At 36.2% G+C, this 22,683-nt stretch overlaps 1 protein-coding gene across 1 annotated transcript in view; it reads right to left on the bottom strand.

Annotated features, from left to right (window-relative positions):
* Nucleotides 1-873: 873 nt before the first annotated feature.
* The window catches only part of fancc (FA complementation group C), a 35,041-nt gene continuing 13,231 nt past the window's right edge, over nt 874-22,683 (bottom strand). The window contains exons 5-15 of the mRNA XM_051901843.1: nt 19,653-19,760; nt 18,847-18,911; nt 18,453-18,617; nt 17,978-18,134; nt 13,955-14,010; nt 13,107-13,206; nt 12,756-12,831; nt 5,750-5,843; nt 4,837-5,011; nt 4,525-4,719; nt 874-1,252 (exon numbers count right to left, since the gene is read on the bottom strand). Of these exons, the coding sequence (XP_051757803.1) occupies nt 1,112-1,252; nt 4,525-4,719; nt 4,837-5,011; nt 5,750-5,843; nt 12,756-12,831; nt 13,107-13,206; nt 13,955-14,010; nt 17,978-18,134; nt 18,453-18,617; nt 18,847-18,911; nt 19,653-19,760 (1,332 nt within the window). The 3' untranslated portion in view covers nt 874-1,111. The remainder of the gene's footprint in view (nt 1,253-4,524; nt 4,720-4,836; nt 5,012-5,749; nt 5,844-12,755; nt 12,832-13,106; nt 13,207-13,954; nt 14,011-17,977; nt 18,135-18,452; nt 18,618-18,846; nt 18,912-19,652; nt 19,761-22,683) is intronic.

The following is a 22,683-nucleotide window of genomic DNA, read 5'->3' as shown; positions in this document are numbered from 1 at the left end:
GTTTTCGTGCACATTGAAGACGACGTCAGCATTTTCTGAACCTGCTCACCTTGTGCCCACCACGTCAAATCCCAGAGTCCCAATCAGATAGGAAGAAAATGTTTGTGGTAGAAATATGCGCAGATGACGCATGTTTGCACGCTAAACATGTCACCTTATCCACACTGTTGGTGTTTTTACAACACCTCACACATTCATTCAGGTACGTTTCTGTGGCTGACTTCACACAAAATATTTTGTTAGAATTGTGGTCTCAAATACTAACCTTTTATTTGTTTAAAGAATATTCAATATTAAGTAACTAGGGATATAATTGGTTGCAGTTATACTAGTATTAAATGTGACAATTCATCTACTTGAGTTTAACAGCATTTCAAATGAAGACATTAGTGACATTCTTATAGTTTAAACAAGGCCATAAATTCAGTATGACCCAGTTTTGAGTGATAAACACATGCTTGAGAGGGTTGAATAGGGAAAACACTCAGAGGAAATGGTCCTACAGGGAGACAGAGACCCACGGAGAAGCACTAGTGATGATGGAGTCTAGAAAGTAAAGTACAGAGACTAAACTATTCAGGAGGCCCTTCGCTGGGAGTACACACACACACACACACACACACACACACACACACGCGAAGATGTGAGTGTTCATGTGGCGAGAAGGACTCCGGCATGCTCTCCTGTCAAAAGAGTGTGTGGGAGGACAGTGAGGGAAGACAAACGGAGTGTTAGCTAGACGGAGCTCCGCAGTCAAACAACAAAGACACCAAGCCCAAACACTCACGAAATACAACCGCAGATCTGACAGCAGTCACATCGGTGGAAATTTACTTTCTCAGATCCACGTTTGATGTCATCCAAATACACAGATAGAAATACATGTGTTCTTTTTATTTGGCTCAATACATCAAGTGTGGAGGCCCCTCTTGGGTTTAGAGGGAGAACACCCACTGCTTTTAAAGTTAAAAACGGCAGCTGGGCTTCTCTTCTATAAATGCCACATCGTCCCACCCAGCATTTCGGTGCGTAACTGAGCCACGCCAGGATTCCTTGTCCTAATAAATAGTTTCACCAAGCGCTCAAAGCTAGGAGTTTTTATGCGAGGATCTTAGGTTTGGAGGAGGGTGTCCTGAAGCATCCTCAGCCTGGAATGAACCCTGTCGTCCCGCGAGGGAGCAATGTTTAGTCTGCAGCGTATCGAAGCGAGGATCCACAGTGCCCTGCGCTTCACAGCGGCATCAGTCAGCACCTGTCAGCATCACAAAACACAACGTTTGGGTAATCAGCCCTCACAATTTCCACTGGAACACAGAAATATTGAGTGTGTATTAAAGTGTGTAATACTCATTATCATTATCTGCAAAGCCCATATGCTGCTATTTCTTCAATGTAACACAAAGAAAAAAAAAATAGGTGCATTCAGTAGTTTGGTGCTGGTTTGATGGGATTAAGAAAAAAAAAAAAATTAAGTATAAAACTTGCTATAAAAAGAGGATGTGAGCCGCACCATACACAATTAAAACACTGTGTATTTTGCAATGTTAAAATGACATGACTGGCTGAATTTTACTAAACGGCAGAGAATCCTCACACTCATTGGCTGCTCTCTCTAGATACGCTAGTAGCGCAGTGTTGTTTGGTGATGCGAGGAGTGAAAATTAGACAAAGGAACACACTTATTATCGTGTTTTACCAGCGAAGACAACAGAGAAACCAGTACCTATATGGCCGAAGAAACAGAAAAGGTCTAAAGCCAGAAGACAGACCAAAAACAAGTGCAAACATTGGTACGGTATATACAAGTCAAGGTGGAAAAAAAAAAAAAATGACGGCAAAAATCCTACAGAAGCCATTTCCACAACATAATTTATGTCATAAAGAGTTGAAATTATGAGATACTAAGCCATAATTATGGATAAAAAGTCAAAATTATGAGATTAAAAGTGATTATGGCCTAAAACTTCAAAATTACAAGATAAAAAAAAAACAATGATAAAAGACATAATTATGAGTCAAAATTATGACAGTAAAACCTAAAATTATGACAAAATTTAAATTATAAATCATAATTTACATAAAAGGTTGAAAGTATGGTCTGGAAAAACTTAAGAAAGACTTATTTTAATAAAGAGATAAGATACATGGTGAAGCATGACACCAATTTAATTAATTTATTCATTGATATGTATAAAAATAAAGACAATAGGAAACTTGTCTCAAAACTGTATCTAGCTATTCAGTCCATTAAGAAACAATCAACAAATAAGGTTAGATTAAAATGGGAGAAAGAATCCGGTCTAGGCATCTCAGAGGAAGAAATATTTTGTTCTGTACAGGCTACCTCTATCAGCTCGGGTATGTGGAGAGAATTCTGCTGGTGAAATATTATTAGATACTTTGTAACCCCCAAGTTAAAATCTATTCAGACTGACGAGATTGGAAGTAGTCTGTGTTGGAGGAAATGTGGGGAACAGTTGGCGGATCATTTTCATGTATTCTGGAGTTGCCCAGCCATTCAGTCATATTGGCAGGAGGTAATACAATTAATACATATCATTTTCAGTGAGGGAACTGATTGTTCTTTTTCCACAATTTATCTGGGCAATTTAGCAGCTCATTTGATGAAGAAAGATAAATATCTTTTAAAGATATTAACAGCCAGCAAGAAAGCTGTAACAAGAAAGTGGCTACAATTAGAACCTCCGACAAAGACTGACTGGCTGGACATTGTGACCAATATCCAAAATATGGAGAGGATGACGTTCGCATTAAACTTCCGGATGAATAAATACTTACAGTATTGGGAAAAATGGATTGCGTTTATGACTCTATAACATGATTATTGTCTGCTGTATCATCTGGGATGTACTTCCATCAATATGTTTATGAAAGAATGTATGGGTGACCAAATGATCGTTCTGTTGTTTAGATGTGATTGTATGTTGTTGTTTTTGTTGTTTGTTTTTCTTTTCTTTTTTCCTTTTTTTCCTCTCTCTAAAAGATAAAAAATATAAATAAATTTGAAAGTATGACAAGGTTATTAGCAGTGTTGTGGTAACACATTACAAGTAACTTGAGTTACGTAATCAGATTACTTTTTTAAGTAACTAGTAAAGTAACGCATTACTTTTTCATTTTACAACAAAATATCAAAGTTACTTTTCAAATAAGTAACGCAAATTGCTTTTTCACATTTACTGACTGACAGCTCTCCTATCCCCATGTTGAGAGAAATAAAGAGCAGAGGCATTGTGTGCGCTGTGTAAAGATGATGGTTATTTTAATTATAGACTAAATGTGAACATGCATTTAGTCATCTCACTTGCAGGAAAACATTCCTCAAAATGAATAAAAACAGTGAAATGCAATCTCAGAATTTTATGCAAACCTGTAATAATTAACTATATTAAATTACACAAATATGTCTTATGTAGGCCTATTTAATCTCACTTTTTATGTCTTTGCTGCTGACCTTCAATGACCTAATTCAACCATATTAATAAGCAAAAATCACTTTAGATTAGATTTAGAAATAAGAGTGTTGAACTTCCTTCTCCTATATCCTATTCTTCTTTCAATCCAGAATTGCAGCACAGCTGAAAGGTTTGTTTGAGCTGCGCCCTTTACTGTACAGACATAAATATGTATTTCCTTCAGCCTGAGGTTTATTCATTTCACTTTTGGTGTGAAAGAGCCTGAACATTTGCCAAAAATAGAACTTTTTTTGTTATCAAAAAAAAACAAAAAAACAAGCAAGCCCAGGTGAGAAAAAGTAATGCAAAAGTAATGTAACATTACTTTTCATAAAAAGTAACTATCGCAATTAGTTACTTTTTTAGGGAGTAACGCAATATTACTTTTAAAAGTAACTTTCCCCAACACTGGTTATTAGATTGAAGTTATTAGATAAAAAGTCATAATTATGACATAAAAGTAGCTCACATGATTTGTGCTTTATATTATAAGTCTTCTGAAATCATTGATCTGTGTTCTTTTTATGATTCTTTTTGGTTTCTATTTGTCAGATTTGACAGTTTGACAGCTCATGGTCACTATGAACTGTCATTGTATGGAAAACACCTGCATGAATATTGTTCAAAATATCAAATTTTTGTAATATGATTTGGTTGAAATATCCCTGTATGTAAACAAAGTTGAGGCCTTACCTTGCCATAAAAGAGCCACTCTAAGCATTCAAGCAGTTGGGGGTAAACTTGTTTTTGTACTCTCTCTATGTGTGTGTGTGTGTGCGTGTGTGTGCATGTGCGTGTGTGAGAATGAAACGCTTCTGATTTTAAATGTGTCGTAAACAGCAGACAGCCTTTTTTATTCTGTTGTTCTCTGCATACCACAAGAACTAGCGTAGGGTCAATAAAGGCACTGATGACAACTTAATTGGGCTGCGCACAGCCCTCGTCTAGTCTTGAATAGGCCACCGGGTTCGCATGAGTAAACCCTTGGCATTTGTGGACATAAATGTAATTTCACAATGTGCTGAAACAGAATCAGTGAAGACCTCACCTTGTCAGTTATTTCAGTGATAATGCTAACAGGTCCGTGGGAAAAGATGGCAAAGTTTGAAAACAGATGCAAGACGAGGTTTGTTGAAAGGGAGGAGGAGGACAGGAGCTCTTTCACAGCACTGAGGTGACTAGGAGGGGGAGGACGAGTGAGAAACAGCATCCTTAGATAAGACCAGGCTTCTCTGGCCACTGCCTGAGATTAAAACAAAGAGGAGGAAGCCATCAGTAATTTTCCAGTCTGCTTCACTTTGCTGTTTTTAACTTGTGACGTAAGGTTGACTGACTTCAGTGCCATAATTAGATATCTTACGGTTTGTTGGGACCTCTGGTGCCCTCTGTTGGTGGGGTGGTGGAAGAACGTCAGGAGCCACAGCAGTGGTTCAGGATTCTCAGGCACTGCCAGAACAAGCAGCTCAACAGCTGTGTCCACCCAGTACCCACACTGCACCAGCAGGAACCAAGCCTCAAAGACAGCCTCATACGCCCTGGAAAATCACCATCCACCCAAACACACAATGGAAGAACATAACAGTTATTTACGTTTATATTATATATATATATATCACTTTAAGCTGTCCATTTCATGAATTTCAAACTTTAATTCAACAATTTGCTTTTTCATTAGAAATATTTTGTAACATTTTACAGTAAATGTCTTTACTGCCACTTTTGACTGCTTTAATGCATCCTTGCTAAATAAAATTATTCATTTCTTTTTAATTTCTTTTTAACGGTAGTGTATGTGTGTATACGGTATATGGTTATTCACACCAAATGTGAATGAATTGGCGTCAATAGGTCTAGTCACATCAAGGATGGAACGAATATACTGCATGTCTGGCTAAATGAAAAACATATTTTTTACTTATGCGAATATATTATATATGTACATATATTATAAAAGGACTTTGAAGGGGTGGTTATGTCTGTAGTGCAAAGGGTAATGTATTACAACCCATTTTTTAAGTCATTCAGGACATTCCACTTGGTGTGGATAGACCTTTTGGGTATTTTTCTGGAACAAGCATTTGTGAAGAGCAGCTATTTACTTCAGGTGAAAACCTATCACTGAATATCTGGTAATCTGTGTCCAAATACCCTCCTGTGTCAAGCTTGAGCTGGCCAGAAACATACAGGATTACTGTGTGGGAAATCTCTCTAGTAACAGCACAGCAGATGATAAGAATGCAATGAAGTGTAGAGTGTCTTGAAGATCATCTCACCTGACATCTTCCCCCTCCTCCTCGTTCTCTGTCACGCTCTGAAGTAAACTTCTGATCCAGCTCAGATGATCCAGCCAGGCTTCCCTGGGAACTTCTGAAAGAGGGTGAAATGAGAAACGCAGAAATGAGACACTTTTGAAATTGATTTTGAGCTGGATACCTAACTTACCCACTGATAACAAACCTCCAGTTGAAATGGTTTCAACTGACCATTCGCTAGGCCTTAAAAAGTCCTTCTTGATCAATTTTTCCATAGGAACTATAGCTATCTGCTATATTATTATTCAAGGTTTTGCTCTTTATGAAGATACTGAAACATTTATTTTAAAGCAAGACACCGCAGTCAAAAAACAATGTTTTTTCATACACTGGTCAGTTTTGAGATTTTGTGCTATTTGGCTTTTCATAAAGTGTTGGTTCAGACTAGTGGAAAACAAACACTTTTCAGTGTATATTTTATTGCTCTTTATCTCTTTGTATCTGTAGATTAATTACAATATCTCTAAAGTCCGTTTTCTCAAAATGCATTTTTGAGCCAGAAATCTCCACTTCAGTAGCACTTACATTAAACATTACAGCTTTATTCCAATCTATATTTTGAAGGTTTTCACAGCGGGGTTTGTTTATTTATCATTTGCTTTATTTTTATACATTTTATTCCTAAAAACATGGTGAATTTTTTCTCTCTCTGTTTAGAGTATTTTGATAAAAAGAGAGATCCTAAATAATGTCTGTAAAAACCTTCGACTCTAATATGTCAACAAAATGAAACAAGAATTATGAACCTGGCTTTATCCGATGTTCAGATTTCTGCTCTGAAAATGTATGAAAATTAGTGCTTATTTAATTAGATAATGGCTCATATTTGACATAACATATGTATATCCATGCATAACATTTCAGAAAACTTGTAATACAAAAATGTTTGCAATTCTTAAATGTAATCAATCAACTGGCGAAGTATGGTGATACTTCAGTGAAACCGTTTACCCTATTCACCTGGGGAGTTTTGCCCTAAAATATATTCAGCACTGTACATTTAGTCTTAAAATATATTATTTTGTGTTCTGCAGAAGAAAAAGTCAGGGCTGGAGACCAGAAGAAGGTGAAGAAGGTGAGTAAATAATGGCAAATGTTGATTTTTGGATGAACTGTCCCTTTAAGTAACGCCACATTCAAGGATCATGGCCTATCTTTAGCTTGATGAGGTAAATATCTAAGCTCCGGCATTCACAAGTCTCCTTTCAGAGACGAAGGCCCGCTTCATGTCAATCATTCCATGTACAATGACAATTGAACCAGTGCAAACAAATAATCCTAAAAAAGAGCCCCTGGCGCAGCAGACACCTGAGGTCTGCAGCTATTCTTCTGTTGTGCTGGTTATAGAATAGGTGGCATTGTGAGGATATCCTCTGGTGTTCAGGAGGCACTGAAGAGCCCAGGGTCCTTTGGGAGCCGAGCCAGAGATAGATATCAGAGGACCGGACTAAAGCGGGCAGGGTGGGTACAGGAGGAAGGAGCCTGTTTGTTTGGGACTGCTCTGATGGAGGGAGGGAGATAAGGCCAGGCTTGAGAGACTTCAGATGGTGGAGGTTTAGGATGAATGATTCAAATGAAGCTCTAGCCACTCACTCAGACAATAATGATATTTTAGTCATGTTTAATCGGTTGATGAGGTTATCATTTTAGATGTAGGGGTATGGGTGGTGTATGAGTAAAAGAAAGAGATTTGATGTGTGTTGTAATTTGCTAGCGATGTGATATAATTAGACCATAATTTGTAGCCGTGTCTCCCCTTACTCTAGATAGAAAACATGCACAATTTTTGTCATAGGACCATATATTTAAAAATGGCCCTTCATATTCAGCTGCCCATGACTGACATTCACGTGAGAAAAGTGATTTGTTTTCATGTTAAAAAAAAAAAAAAAAAAAAAAAACATTTAAGTAATTAATATGGGAATTAAATGAATTTTATGTCAAAGCAAACTGATCAAGGTCTACAATTATGCACTACGTTTAAAAGTTTAGGTCAGTAAGATTTTTTAAAAAGTAGTTGAAAGTAGTCTCTTGTGCGCACCAAGGCCGATTTGATCAAAAAATACAGTAAAAAGAGTAATATTGTAAAACATTATTACAATTTAAATAACTGTTTTCCATTTTAATATCTATTAAAATGTAATTTATTCTTGTGATGGCAAAGCTAAATTTTCAGCATCATTACTCTAGTATTCAGTGTCACATGATCCTTCAGAAATCATTCTAATGTGCTGATTTGGTGCTGAAGAAACATGTTTTATTATTATTATCATTAATAATCATCAGTGTTGTAAACAGATGTGCTGCATAATATTTTTGGAGACTTTGAATAAATTCATTGCATCCTTGCTGAATAAGAGCATTAAGTTCCTAAAAAAAAAAAAAAATATCTTACTGACTCCAGACTATTGACTGGTAGTGTATAACCATTTCATAAAATCGGGAAATTTTCAGGTTAAGGGTCAGCCATTTATTTGTAAATAAAAACTTTTTACAATGAATAGTGTAACTATATAATCCTCTAGTCTCTATGTTTTTATATATATATATTTTATATATATATATACACACACACACACACACACACATTATATATATATATATATATATATTATATATATATATATATATACACACACACAGTGCTCAGCGTAAATGAGTACACCACCTTTGAAAATTAACATTTTAAACAATATCTCAATGAACACAAAAACAATTTCCAAAATGTTGACAAGACTAAGTTTTATATAACATCTGTTTAACTTATAACATGAAAGTAAGGTTAATAATACTGTATAACTTACTGTATAACAAAATTTTCAGTTTTACTCTAATTAGGGTGATGCAAAAATAAATACACCCCACTGAAAGTCTCTGGAGCAAAGCTAAATTTTAGACTACAAATGTCTGGCTGTTTCTCAATTCCAAGAATGCAGAGAACAGACTTGCGTTCTCGTGGAGTCCGGTCTTGCCAGGCAACCTTGAAAGAACGAACTCAGAAGGACGTGAGGACACAGAACGCATCATTTGAGAATTGAGATGTGCTGCGATCTTGTTGCTCAACTGCCCATCCCAGCATATTATAAGTAGCGGCTAATGCACAATAAATGCAATATAACATCACAAACAAATGTAATAACCTATTAAAAGACTTCTATCATAATATTATAGACATTGTTTTCATATAATTTTATATCTGTTTATTTTACCGCGTGTATTTATGAAAATGAGTAGCCTTTGTGTTATATGCTTTGTCAATGTTAAGATTGTTTTTTATATGCCAATAAAAATTCTGCAGGCTTTCTTCAGGTTATCACTTTATTAAAATTAAGCAAAACAAACGGACAAATGTTTACTTTCTTGAGTATTGGAATTGAACTTCGACGGTTGATGATGACGTAGAGCAAGAACACAAGGACGCAAGATCGCTTAAGAACGCATATTAAGAAACAGCCTCTAATTTAACAGGGTTTCTACAGGTTTCATCAAATCTAATTTAATGCTTTTTAATGCCAATTTTTAAAATTTTTAATGCCATATTTTTTTTTATATATATGCATATATATATATATATATATACATACACACGTCGCTAAATGTCAATAGATGACGTCATATGGCAATTAGAATATTCATTATGTCATTAAGCTGCATTCGCATTCTGCCAAGTGTCAGCCCTTTACATTTGTTTGCTTCTCTGCTGCTACCTCTTTGTGCTCACATAATGTATTTTAATACAGCTAAATTCCAGCCAAATAAAATTGTTTCATCTATATATTTTTCTGTTTTGTTGTCAGACAATATGAAATGCAGCCCATTAAGACTACATACAAGGCTCGACATTTTTAAATTCTTAAATTTGTTCAATAAATTCAATTAGAATAAGACACTAAGGGCTGTTACCAATCAAATTAAATCATTTACAATAAAAAAAAAATATATATACAACTGCATTAAATAATGTTATGGGATTGTTTTAAATATTTTTTGAAAATTCAAATAAGAAATGTTGGGGGGAAAGTGATACTTTTAAAAATGAAACTAAACCACCAGTAGGTGGCGGCAAGTAACCGTCTTAAGTGAGTCATTGAGTCATTCATTCAAACGATTCATTCCAATGGCTGATTCATTCAAGAATGAGGCAGTTGTATATGAATGAGTCATTGCCTGCGTCTCAATGTGCATTCTATCCATCCTAAATAGTATGTGACATTAGTAACATTCAATACTATTTAGGGCGGACAGTATGCACATTGGGATGCAGGGATTGAATCTTTGACTCAATCGATTCGTTCAAAACGCTGAATCATTCAGTAGGCTAATGAAAACAAGGCTGCGCGAGCAACCTTGTAACCGTCAGTCCATTATTGTCACTTACACTAATCAAATCTGTCATTCTTGCGTTTTGGTGATTCCCAAGTTTTTTTTGTTTTTTGTTTTTTGGACGATTTAATCAGTCCAACCGGGCAAGTAAAATTCTCTTTCACTTGCCCCTTCAAAAAATCCACTTATCCCCGACTAATTGACAAGCGTTAGTGTCGAGCCCTGACATGTTATAATCCTGATTTGTAATCGAGACTTTGTCTGACAAAATCACCATACACATAAGATAAAGACAGTTGCTGTGATTGTGGCTATATGTACATGTAAAATGATCACTCAGGTTAGAAGCAGCAGTATCTATTTTATTTGTTCTCTGACATCCTCAACTGAATTAATGCGCTGATCCTCTCAGCCACTCACTGAACAGAACAGATGCAGAGAGAGGTGCGCCTGCGGCAGGAAAGCAAGATCTCGCGCTCGTGCGGCAGTACCGGGGAGTCTCGGAAGCTAGAAGGTTTCAACAAGTCGCTATATTTGTCACAATGCGCTTTCTTGGAAAAAAGGCGCTAAGTTGGCAACACTGATGCAGCCCTCCGTCTCCAGGTCCAAGCCGGTAAACCACTATCAAAAACGGCGTTACGGCAATTTTGCACCGGCCGGAGGCAATTACCAAACTGGTTCCGCGTGTGTATCACACCAATGTACATATTTTGCGACAGCAAATCAATTATTAATTATGAAGGCTATATTCAAAATAAACTGTTAGTACTATTTTTCTTCAAAACTATCTAAAAAATTTAATGCCTGTAGGAATCAAATTTAATGCTTTTTAATGCCATTTAAGGCCTTAATTTTCGCAAAATCCATTTAATGACTTTTAATGTTTTTTAATGCTCCGCGGATACCCTGTTTAAAAAGAATTCAACCACAGGTGAGTCTAATTATTCATTACACTGGTGTCCAGCAGACAGTTGACTATAAAAGGTTGTTAAAACCCCTTCCCATTTCATGGCACCACATGGAAGAGAAATGTCACAAGACCTGAGAAAGAAAATAATTTCTTTACACCAGAAAAGTGAAGGCTACAAGAAGATCAGCAAAGCTTTACTTATCAGTCAGAATACTGTAGCAAAAGTGGTACAAAAATTTAAAAAAGATGGAACTACAACCATCTAACAGAGACGTCCAGGTCGTCCACGGAAGTTAACACCTCGACAGGAGCGTCTTCTGATGAGAAGGGTTGAAGAAAATCGGCATGCAAGTTCACTGCAGTTATCTAAAGAAGTAAAAAGCCAAACTGGGGTGACTATTTCCCGTGACACAATACGGTGTACACTGCAGAGGAATGTCATGCATGGGTGCCGTCCACGAAAGAAGCCTCTCCTAAAGCCCAGGCACAAAAAAGCCTGCCTAGAGTTTGCCAGGGCCCATGCTGACAAAGATGAAGACTACTGGGACTCTGGAGTGATGAGACCAAGATAAATGTTGTTGGAACTGATGGCTTCAAAACTGTATGGCATCGCAAAGGTGAGGATTACAAAGAAAAATGCATGGTGCCTACAGTGAAACGTGGTGGTGTCAGTGTCCTTGTGTGGGGCTGCATGAGTGCTGCTGGTGTCGGGGAGCTGCATTTCATTGATGGCATCATGAATTCACAGATGTACTGCTCTATACTGAAAGAGAAGATGCTACCATCACTCCGTGCCCTTGGTCATCGTGCACTTTTCCAACATGACAATGATCCTAAACACACATCTAAGGCCACTGTTGGATTTCTGAAGAAGAACAGGGTGAAAGTGATTCAGTGGCTCCTGATCTGAACCCAATCGAACACCTATGGGGAATTCTGAAGAGACAAGTTGAGCATCACTCTCCATCCAGCATCCAGTCTCTAAAAGAGGTCATTCTTGAAGAATGGAAAAAGATAGATTTTGCAAAATGTCGCCAACTTGTTCATTCCATGCCTAGAGGACTTGGTGCTGTCATTAAAAATAATGGAGGCCATACAAAGTACTAGATGTAGTAGTTTTTGTTGTGAGGTGTACTCATTTTTGCATCACCCTAATTTGAGTAAAACTGAAAAATGTGTAATCTAAGTTATATTATTAACCTTACTTTCATGTTATAAGTTAAACATGTTATATTAAACTTAGTCTTGTCAACATTTTGGAAATTGTTTTTGTGTTCATTGAGATATTGTTTAAAATGTTACTTTTCAAAGGGGGTGTACTCATTTACGCTGAGCACTGTATATATTCTTTTGTTTTCCTTGTAATACATGTGACATATTAAAAAGGTCAATAAATCTAATAAAAAATGAAATATTTTTCCCAAAATGATAGCTGTGGGGTAAAGTGTGCCAGATGTGCTGGTAAATTTTCCTGGCTGATTTATGGATATTTATTCAGAAAATGTAAATAATACACAGTAATCCCATTCAAAGCATTTTGTTGGTTCTGTATAAACCAATTTTTATTTTATTCTTATTTGAAATGTAAATAATTTGTATATACATTGATATACCCTGAAATAACTTGGGTAGAAAGTGGCACAGCTTACCCCACTGCCCCCCATATGTGCTATAGACTGTGGATACACTATTTCATCAGAAGAGCTTTCTCAGAGATAGTAGGTGCTGCTGTACCTGATGGTGCTGTCAGTAAAGGAGAGAGTAAACTGGGCGTCACGTTTGGGAAGAAGGCTCTGAGTGGTAGACGATCCTACAAATCATATATGCACATAGATATCACAACAAGTCGAAACTTGAAATATCTCTTTTGTGTCGTTTGAGAGCCACTAGTGGCACCAAACAGACCTGCCAATCACATGAAACTCCACAGAGGCCATGCATTATTATTTCTCTGCCTTGTTTTCTTTTGTTTATGGCTTCTGTGGGATTTAGTATTTTTGGAAACAATCATTATTTTTGTGATTCGGTTTGGTGCTGCTAGTGCCAGAGAAATTACACATTCACATTCATATAGTCAGCTTGTACCTGTGCTTTCTGTCCAGTCAGTCTCTGGAGGAAGAAAGCAGTGAAAACCTGTATGAGGGCTCTCACGGCCAGGTTCTCATCAATCTCTGTAAGCACATTCCTGCACACGCACACACACACACACACACACACACACACACACACACACACACACACACATAATTTCACTGTTTCCAAAATGTTATTTACTGCTATTCATGTTCATCTTAGACACTAAGAATTTGTTGTGGTGTAGGTAAAACAGCCCGATTTACTTTGTTTAACATTTTAAATAAATAATAATAACAAACAACGTTCACACTAAAGATTTAATCTATGCTTCGAATAAGAAAACATTGAAGCATTATAAGAGATGAATAAAAATTTAGTATTCTTTGAAAGCTTCCAATACCAGCCTAAATCAAAAAATGTCAATAATAAAAATAATATTGGCCAGTACTCATATAATCACTGATAGAACCAACAAAATATTACTAAACCAAGTATAAATACCATAACCAAGTTTAGAGTTTTGTTCTTCCCTCATATTTAAAATATTTAAAAAATATTTACTCATATTTTGATGCTTTAATCGAACTTGTAGGGTGATTAAAAACAAATATCTCCTCCGAACATCACTTTTGGCCACTAACGTGTATATTATATAATCACTAAATATATAATATATTATATTATATACAGTATAAATGAGACAGATGGAATCTGAAGGTTTTTTTTTGTTGTTGTTGATTTTTAGCTGATTTTAGCAGAATGGATTTAAAGATGGTCTGTGACGCATTTGATGGTGTTTTGTGGACACAGATTTTGTATTTATTCTCAATAAAATAAATACAAAAGCCAATATTCACCTGTAAATCTCGGTGACTGTGAGAAAGATGTGGCAGTAATGGGCTGAAGCTTGAGGCTGGTGGGGAAAGAAGAACATTGCAGTGAATAAGGAACAATATCTGGTTGTCAGTTCCTCTCTCAACCACTAGGAGGCAATGCTGCAATAATAATGAGGACCCATTGGCATCGCCCACAGATCCTCTCCCATAATTCACTGCTGCGAGTTTAACAGCCAAGTTTCTTACCAACAAAATGAACATTGCTTTATTATACAGCAAATATCATCTGTTTTAAATTCATGTGAAAGAGAGTAAAAAAAATTACATCTAAGCAGCTGTACATGCATGTCTGGTGCAGCACGTAAACTTACATGCTCATATTTTAATAGAACAGGTTTCATTAATACACCCATAGTTCATTTGGGCAAAGAATGTCATAAAAACATTTCACCCAGACCCAAAACATCAGTGCTCCAGAAAGCCCACATGTGCCCCTGTGGTCTTTGATCCTCAGAGCATTTGTCTCTGTTTGTGCATGTGTTTGTGTGTGTGTGTGTGTGTGTGTGTGTGTGTGTGTGTGTGTAGGCCACAGGGAGAAGCCTCATTATTCTCTCCTTCATTTGGGACCATTAAAACGTCTGCCCCACCCAGCCCACAGGCACCCTCATCTCCCCTCTGCACGCACACACGCTCGATCCTCACACACCACCCCCTTCAAAGCCCCCCCCCCACCAAACCCCAAAGCATCTCAGATATTCCCGTAACCCCAGCTATTCAACGCTTGCCAAAAGCCGCCAATTTGCTGCTCCAATAAAAAGAGACGCATTTCAGCAACAAACATTAGATGGTATGATCCCGTCTCAGAAACAGAAGACAGAGCAATAGAAACAAGAAAGAGAGAGAGAGAGAGAGATCACAGAAATACAGAGTTCACCAACTCACAGCCAAAGTCATAAAACCAATGAACGAAATTGTATGACTGCAATCACAAGCAATTTCTCACACAATAATTCAGATGCACCTGGAGCCAAAATGTTGGTATACAACACCATTTCAGTCTTCACCTGATCTTCCTAAATAAGACATTCAGACACTCGTCATCAGACAATCGTCATATACTACTGTTCAAAAGTTTAGGGTAAGTATTATTATTATTTTTTTTTTAAAGAAATTAATAATTTCACAAAAAAAAATTTCTATTTCAAATAAGTGCTGTTGTTTTGAATTTTTTATTCATCAAAGAATCCTGAAAAAAACCTTTTTTATCACTTTCCACTGTTTTTCCTGTATTTTGATCAAATAAATGTAGCCCTGGGGACAGTTGTTCAATAAATTCAATCTGGATTAGAATGATCTGGATTTGGAAATCCCATGTTTTGCTATCCAGGATCAGGTAATCCATTTTACCTTTGTGCTGGTTTTTCAAAGCAAAACTGGATTGGATCCCCCTGATCCAGATACACACTTTTTCAGATTACCAAATCTGGATTGCTAGTGCTCTACGGAGTCCCTAAAAGGACATGGTGATGAGAAAAATATGAGATGGGGGGTAAAAAGAACATTTCAATGCTTTTGTGTTCTCTTAGAAAAGTTTTGTGTAGTATTCACCTGAAAAGAACTTTTGACTGGTTCATCTCTTATAATTGTGTCAATGTAGTTTCCAAACAGTGATAAAACACTGTTATTATTAAATATAATATTTCTGTTTGATATTTACAGCTGCTTGAGGATTATTTTATGGCGCCAAAATCTCTTTTTTACTTTACTGTGGGCTGCCAAAAGACTGCCTCATGTCTACTAATAAATTATTACTTTAACAGTTCAATTAATTAAGAGCGCAAAAAAATTAATTTTTGTTCCTGAAATCCACCTTTCTGCTGGGATCAGTATAATACTGATTTTTTTTGGATCAAAGGTATCCCAATCTTACTAAAAGGTTTTGAACAACACAAAATGATGATTTGATCCAGATCAAAACCAAGATTGGATTATGTGATCTAATCTCATTTCAGAATCTTTTTTTTTTTCTTCTTTTGAACAACCCATTTTCAGGATTTGATCCAATCCGATAGCCAAAATCCGATCAGATTACTTTTGAACAACTGGCCCCTGGTGATCATAAAAGACTTCTTTTAAAAAGATTTAAAAATCTTAATAACCCCAAACTTTTTAACAGTAGAGTAGCTGATTCCAGTTTCTTTTAATTCACAGATGCCCTCCTGTCTAGGATCAAACCTGCAGGCTTTGCATTATCACCGAACCCTTTGGCAGCCTCAAAAAGCATCTCTCCTTAAAGGGATAGCTTACCCCAAATTTAAAATTATGTAATAATTTACTCACCCTCATGTTGTTCCAAACCTGGGCTGTGTTTCCTAAAAGCATTGTGAGCCCAAGTTGATTGTGGAGACCATTTCCACCAGTGTTCTTGACGATCAACTTAGCTCACGATGCTTTTGGGAAACACAGCCCTGTATGACTTTCTATATTTAATTGGGACTGGATCTATCAAGAGCTACAGTGTAGGAAAAGATAATCTTTAAAAAAATTGGTTTGTACATGACACAAATTTTAGGAGACTTTGAATATAGTGCACGAATAGTTTTTATAACACTTTCATGATCATTTTTATGACAATTTGTTTTTTTGTCATTTTAGAGCTTGACAGCCCCAGTCCCCATTTACTTTCATTATATGGAAAAGAGCGACCATGACATTCTTCATAAATTCACCTTTTGTGGTTTACAGAAGAAATAATGCGGGTTTTGAACAACATGAAGATGATTAAGAAATATTGTTTTAAGTCTCTAAAATCTCAAATTAGAGATCACGTGAGCAGAGGCATAGGAAAGAGCTGTCTGCTTTTATTTTTTATGAAGGTCGAAGCTTTCTCTCCCTAGTGAAAACAGATGGGCTTTCCGAACACTCATCCATACCTTCTCCTAACACTTCAGGGAGGGTCAATTACAGCATGGCAAAAACATCCTCTTTCTGGCAGTGGGATGCTGGAAGATGCTGTTTATTGTTATTGGAGCTAAGCTTTGAGGAAGGTGGATGAAAACAGAAATGTGAAACTAATTTCTGGTTTCCCCTTTTTGATTGCGGTTTAAACAACTTGTTCCTGCAACGTAAACACACCGCACAGTTCAATATGCTCTGAAGCACAAACAAATACGAGTTGAATGCAGCTGCATTTGGGCCTCATTTTACCTGTCTGTACCGCTCAGAATGAGACGCTAAACAGATCATAACGAACCTCAAACATCAGCTACATGATGACTGTTTGACGTCCTTAGACAGACACGTAAATAAGGTCTTGATTTCAGTCATTTTAAGTTTCTTCATGAAAAAGCCTCTTAAAGATATGTATGGACCACAGGCCTGGTTCACGTCACACTGTTTGCGCCTGTTCTTAAAAAGAGGCCAGCGTACAGCTGTTAATCTTCATACACTGTGTACCATACGAACAACAGACCATCAAATTCCTTCTTTACTGCCATAGTTTTACTGTCAACACAGCAGCACCAAATTAATTAGCAACCGAAGCAAATATTATGACATGCGGTACTAGTTGCCATCAAACATTACAGTGTGAACTTGTTGCTAATAAACATGGTGATGGTCTGTTGTCCTAAGGTGCTGATATATCTGGCTGATTTTAAGAGTAAAGGCTATTAATATAGACAATATGCAACTATATGTGACAATATGTTGTAATCAAAAAGTGAAACAGTTTAAAACAGTTTAAAAAGTGAAAATTTGAATTTAAAAAAAAACAAAAAAACAAAACATATATATATTTAATTAGTGACCCATAATCTTATTTAACATTATTTCCTTATTTGAAAAAAATTAAATAAAATAAAACTAATATATATATATATATATATATATATATATAGTAAATAAATACATTAAACTAAAATTAGTTAATTTTCAGATTTAAATGACAGATTTTTAATGTGGTCTCAAACTTCAGATCCATCTAAAAAAAAAAAAAAAAAAAATACCAGCATTTAATGCTAATATAGAAGAACTCAAGTTTACCAGTAATGAGTCATTAACATGTTTGTCCAGACTCTGTGTGATTGTTTCATGGTCAGACAGCACAGACTCCAATAAGCTCACTACTGCCCCCTCCAGACAGGTTGGGCTAAGACACCACAGGTTCACCACAGCTTCATCCTCCAACACAAGCCTCTTACTGTGTAAGAGAGAAATACAGGAAAACAGTTACACTTTATTTAAGGTGTCTGTGTTACAGTGTAATTATATATTTAGGGACTGAGTAATGACTACATATACTTACTATAGGGTTAGGTTTAGGATTAGGGTTTGGTTTAGGGTTAGTCGCATGCAATTATGCATAATGTATAGTTATTACTACAGTAACAAAATGTAATGTGTGTAACAAGGACACTGTAAAATAAAGTGTTACCGGGTAAAACATACACAGGTTAAGAGTGGACATCATGCTGTCATTAAATACTGCATTACAATGTTTCAGTGTAATGTAACTTACCTAATCAAGGCATCACTGACTTCCTTAATAAATTCTTGATTCAGACAGGAAGAGCCACACAACATGGAATGCTTCAATAGAGCTCCAATGAGAGGAGCCATCTGAGGACATGTGACCAAGGCAATGCATGCTGTTGACATGGTGTGAACGTTCTCGTTTGAACATCTGCAAAAAGCGATTACTGAGTGAGGCCTATTTTATACTTATATATATATATATATATATATATATATATATATATATATTACATACACACACACACACATACAATATATACACTCACACAAACACATACACACATGAACACATGCATACACACAGAAGGCATTTTATAAATAACTGTTGTTACAGGCACTGTAAAGGCGAGTCCAGAGTGAGATTAAGCATGTATTACCTTGCTGATGTGTTTGGCAAGCCATCACAGCTTTTAATGACCTCCTCTGTCATCAATGACACCACCTGAAAGCGACAGCAGGACACAACAGTTTGCCTATAATTTCACAAATGGAATGAAAACGCAATTTAAAAACTAGAGTGGAAAATACATCCACGGCTGGGCAACATATTGAATATTCACAATGTATTCACTATGATTTTGCCAGTGATATAAAATTACATTGTGAATGATCTGAATAGGATTTTTATTTCTCGATTTCTAAACAGCACATTGCTACACTAGTTTTACAAGCCCTTCTAGTGATGCAATATGTAAGAAAGTGTTAAGAAACAGAATCTCAATAGAATTAAACTTCATCAGCAAAAAAAGGCAGTTCAACATGTTTCTATGATTTGTTTGCATCATATCTCCGATTTTCATTATTAAAAAACATTATTTAGTATGTATAGGTAAATATTGCTGTTTATTATTGCGTACTATTTTATTGGTGCAAATAAATGATTCAACATAAATTATTCAATATTCACCTTCCTGGTGTTCATATAGTGAATAAACTGCATTATTTAAACTTAACTTTTCACTTTATTTTACTTCTAGATTAAACATTTTCAATCTACGTAGCTAATAGTTTCTGTTTACTATGATTGGGGGGGGAAAATAGATGAAATCGAAAATCAATCATCAATAGACTGAAAAAAAAAAAAAAATGTGAGAAATTGTTTAGCCTTAGGCCTTATTACCCATCACACTACCCATGCCATTATTAACTAACATGCCAAGGCTCTGAACAGTGATTCCCAAACCTTCTGAAGAGCCTCTGAGTGGTATCGCTTCGGGCTTGATCCAGCATGTTTTACTGTAGCATGAGCTACACTGCCCTCCTCCTCCGAGATCAGATGACACAACATATTCTGTCCAGAACAGATACATAACATAAAACAATGCAGACGACAGCTTTTAAACAAACACCCTTCATTTATGGTGAAAATTTTATCACACATCATGAAACATCAATAACTGTGAATTATTTTGCTTTGTATATAATTGGACAGCTATTTGCTCATCATAAATACATCCCATGTTACACACAAATAAGAAAAAAAAGAGGGAAAAAAGACAATGGATCGGGTGGCAAGGCCTGTCTGTTTATGAAAGCACAGGGTTTAAGCCTTGACAGAAAACATGTCTGCTTGTGGTGGGGCCATGTGGTTTCTTTAGGTTTACAGTATGCTAAGATGTCCTCCACAGACCCAAAGAGGCTCAATTACTACCATCTGAACAGCAAAAACACACTGCAGATCACACTTAATTCTAAGCTGGGCTGCGGCTACAGCACAGGCCAATGAACGCAGCCTTTTTATATTCTCTAGTTTTTTTTTTCTCTCTACCTTTAGGTGGAGAAACATGGCATCTGCCATGATGGGCGGTGTTTTTTTTTTTTTAGTTGTTGTTGTTGTTTTTTTTTGGTCTTCAAAGTGGTAATTTAGACAGTACTAAACCACATGGATGCCCAAACTAAATCAAAACAACTTGTACAATATTCCTAAAATGAAAAGAAAGAAAACAGAATGTTTGAGATGAGCACATATTCACTTCTCAGATGTTTTCTGATCAAGGCATCACATGACTCTTGCCTAAAGGTCTTGACTCTAGCCAAAAGATCTTCAAAGAAACAAGCAAACAAAATACATTATTAAACTATTAATGCTAAAAATGAAACATTGTCTTGTTCTGGGTGGTTGCTATTTGTGTTGCTATGTAGTTATGTAGCACTGTTCAGGAGGTTTGCTTTACTGGTCAAAAGAGCCTACCCATTTTAATGTCTAAACTTAGAAAAGATCAACAAGCCATATGATTTAAATGCATTCAGGTCTGTTTTGATGCAAGTTGTTTTAAGTTAAATATATATATTTTGTTTGAAAACATTTCACTGTAATGTTGATGTCATTTTGTTAGAAAATGAATAGGTGAGTTTCTTAAATTTGGACTGTTTTTGAGCAGTCATGAGTTATAAGTTCAAAGGAATTTCATTAAATCAATTGATTTCAAAGGAGAACGTTCTTATATTATTATATATAATATAAAGATATATGCAAATTGCATTTCTCATGAATACTGACAAAATAGATATTTTTCTTGCATAACTTTTTTCTGTACTTAATGTAAAATTTCAATTTTCAAAGAATTTCTTAATTTTTCATTCATTAAAAGGTACATGTAGTAATAACTTGGTAATAACACAGTAACTTCCAAAAAAATTATGTATTCAGTTTATATTCCATGCAAATGCAGAATATCGTATGCAGATTTTGAATGCATTATGAGGGTTAACAGATTTTTCATGTTGGGTCAGGGGCAAGTTTCATGCTAAAGTTTAATCCTTATGGTTAGGGGTTTCAAACATAGGAGAAATGAAGGCACATCAAAAGACAAAGTGACAGAGATATTAAAGACGGGGTCATTCTGCTCAACCTAAAATAGTTTTTGAAAGCGTCTGCAGAGGTGAATGTACTTAAAGAGACCACACAAGTCTCCCTAAAGACTGTTCCAGACCCTCAGGAGCCCTGAAGGAGTGGAGGGGCCATCAGGCATGGTCTGGTCTCTGTGATGTGGAGAGAGCGAGTCAGGCTGGCGCTCCAGAGCAAAGACTTAAAGGAGAATGGGCAACAAGCCCTTAAATAACAGACAAAAAACTTCAGTCCGTGGCTCTGTGGAAGCATCGTCATTCTTCTTCATCTCTTCTTCTGGGCTAAACCACCCACATGAAGAACACGACCAAGCTGGCTTTGTGAATGACAGGACCGTTTGTTTATTCATGTTTAGTGACTAAAGGAACACAGGCCATCACCGCCGTTGAGGCTCTTGGGGGGTCAGCTGGAATCATCCCAGATGAACCTCACATTGCAACCCATGCTGATCGACATGAAGGCTTTCTCGAATGGCTGAGCCTTCAAATGTTGACAGTGACAGTAAACAGCGCTTGTAACAAACAAGGAATGGGGATAAACGGAAAAACACACAATCCATTAGGACCGCAACAAACACGAGAATGGAAAAATAAGAGATCAACGGCTTGGAAGAGGCAAGACGTCAGACTGGGAGGAGAAGAAAGACCCCCGGGAAATTAACTCAAACCAAATCAATTTGCTAAAACAACAAGAAAGAGACCAAAAACAATGGACCGTAATTAGGTTCCAGAAAAACAGAACAAATGAGAATGTGATCTGCCATTAGACAGAGGACACAAAGTGGCACACTTCCTGACTCAAACCTGAAGAAAAGTTACAGATATGTCCCTTAAAGTCACCATGAAATCAAAATCAATTAATCAATTTTTTATGGAATATTGCAATATTTGTTATAAATGATTTACCCATGCAAATCATTATTATTTTAAAATTCACGTGCCCTTGTAATCTTTAATCAAATTATCTTCACCACCTTTTACTTGATAATTCAAATGGTACTTCAAATGTCTGAAAAAGCATGGTGTAATTTTGACAAAAGGAGACTGATCTGTCTAACAAAATAAAGTGACAAAAACAGCAACCTTCTGGACCTTTTATAGGACATTATCTTTTGAAAACATTACAGATTGTATTCCTCTTCCATGTTTCATCTATCAAGTAAATGCTCATGCACCTATAATCTGTAACTTCCTTACACAAATAGAGTCCTAATCTCTGTTGTTGTTTTTTTTTGGTTTTTTTTGTCCCGTATCTTTTTCCAACAGACCATACGTACACACACTGCTGCTGCACTAGGGATTGTTTGCTAAGCAAATAAATAATGTAAGATTAATACCGTGTCTCAACCCCTGACAGAGAACCCACA

The sequence above is a fragment of the Ctenopharyngodon idella genome, chromosome 8 (assembly GCF_019924925.1).
Source record: "Ctenopharyngodon idella isolate HZGC_01 chromosome 8, HZGC01, whole genome shotgun sequence".
Classification (NCBI taxonomy): Eukaryota; Metazoa; Chordata; class Actinopteri; order Cypriniformes; family Xenocyprididae; genus Ctenopharyngodon; species Ctenopharyngodon idella.
This window is presented reverse-complemented; position numbering and strand designations above follow the sequence as displayed.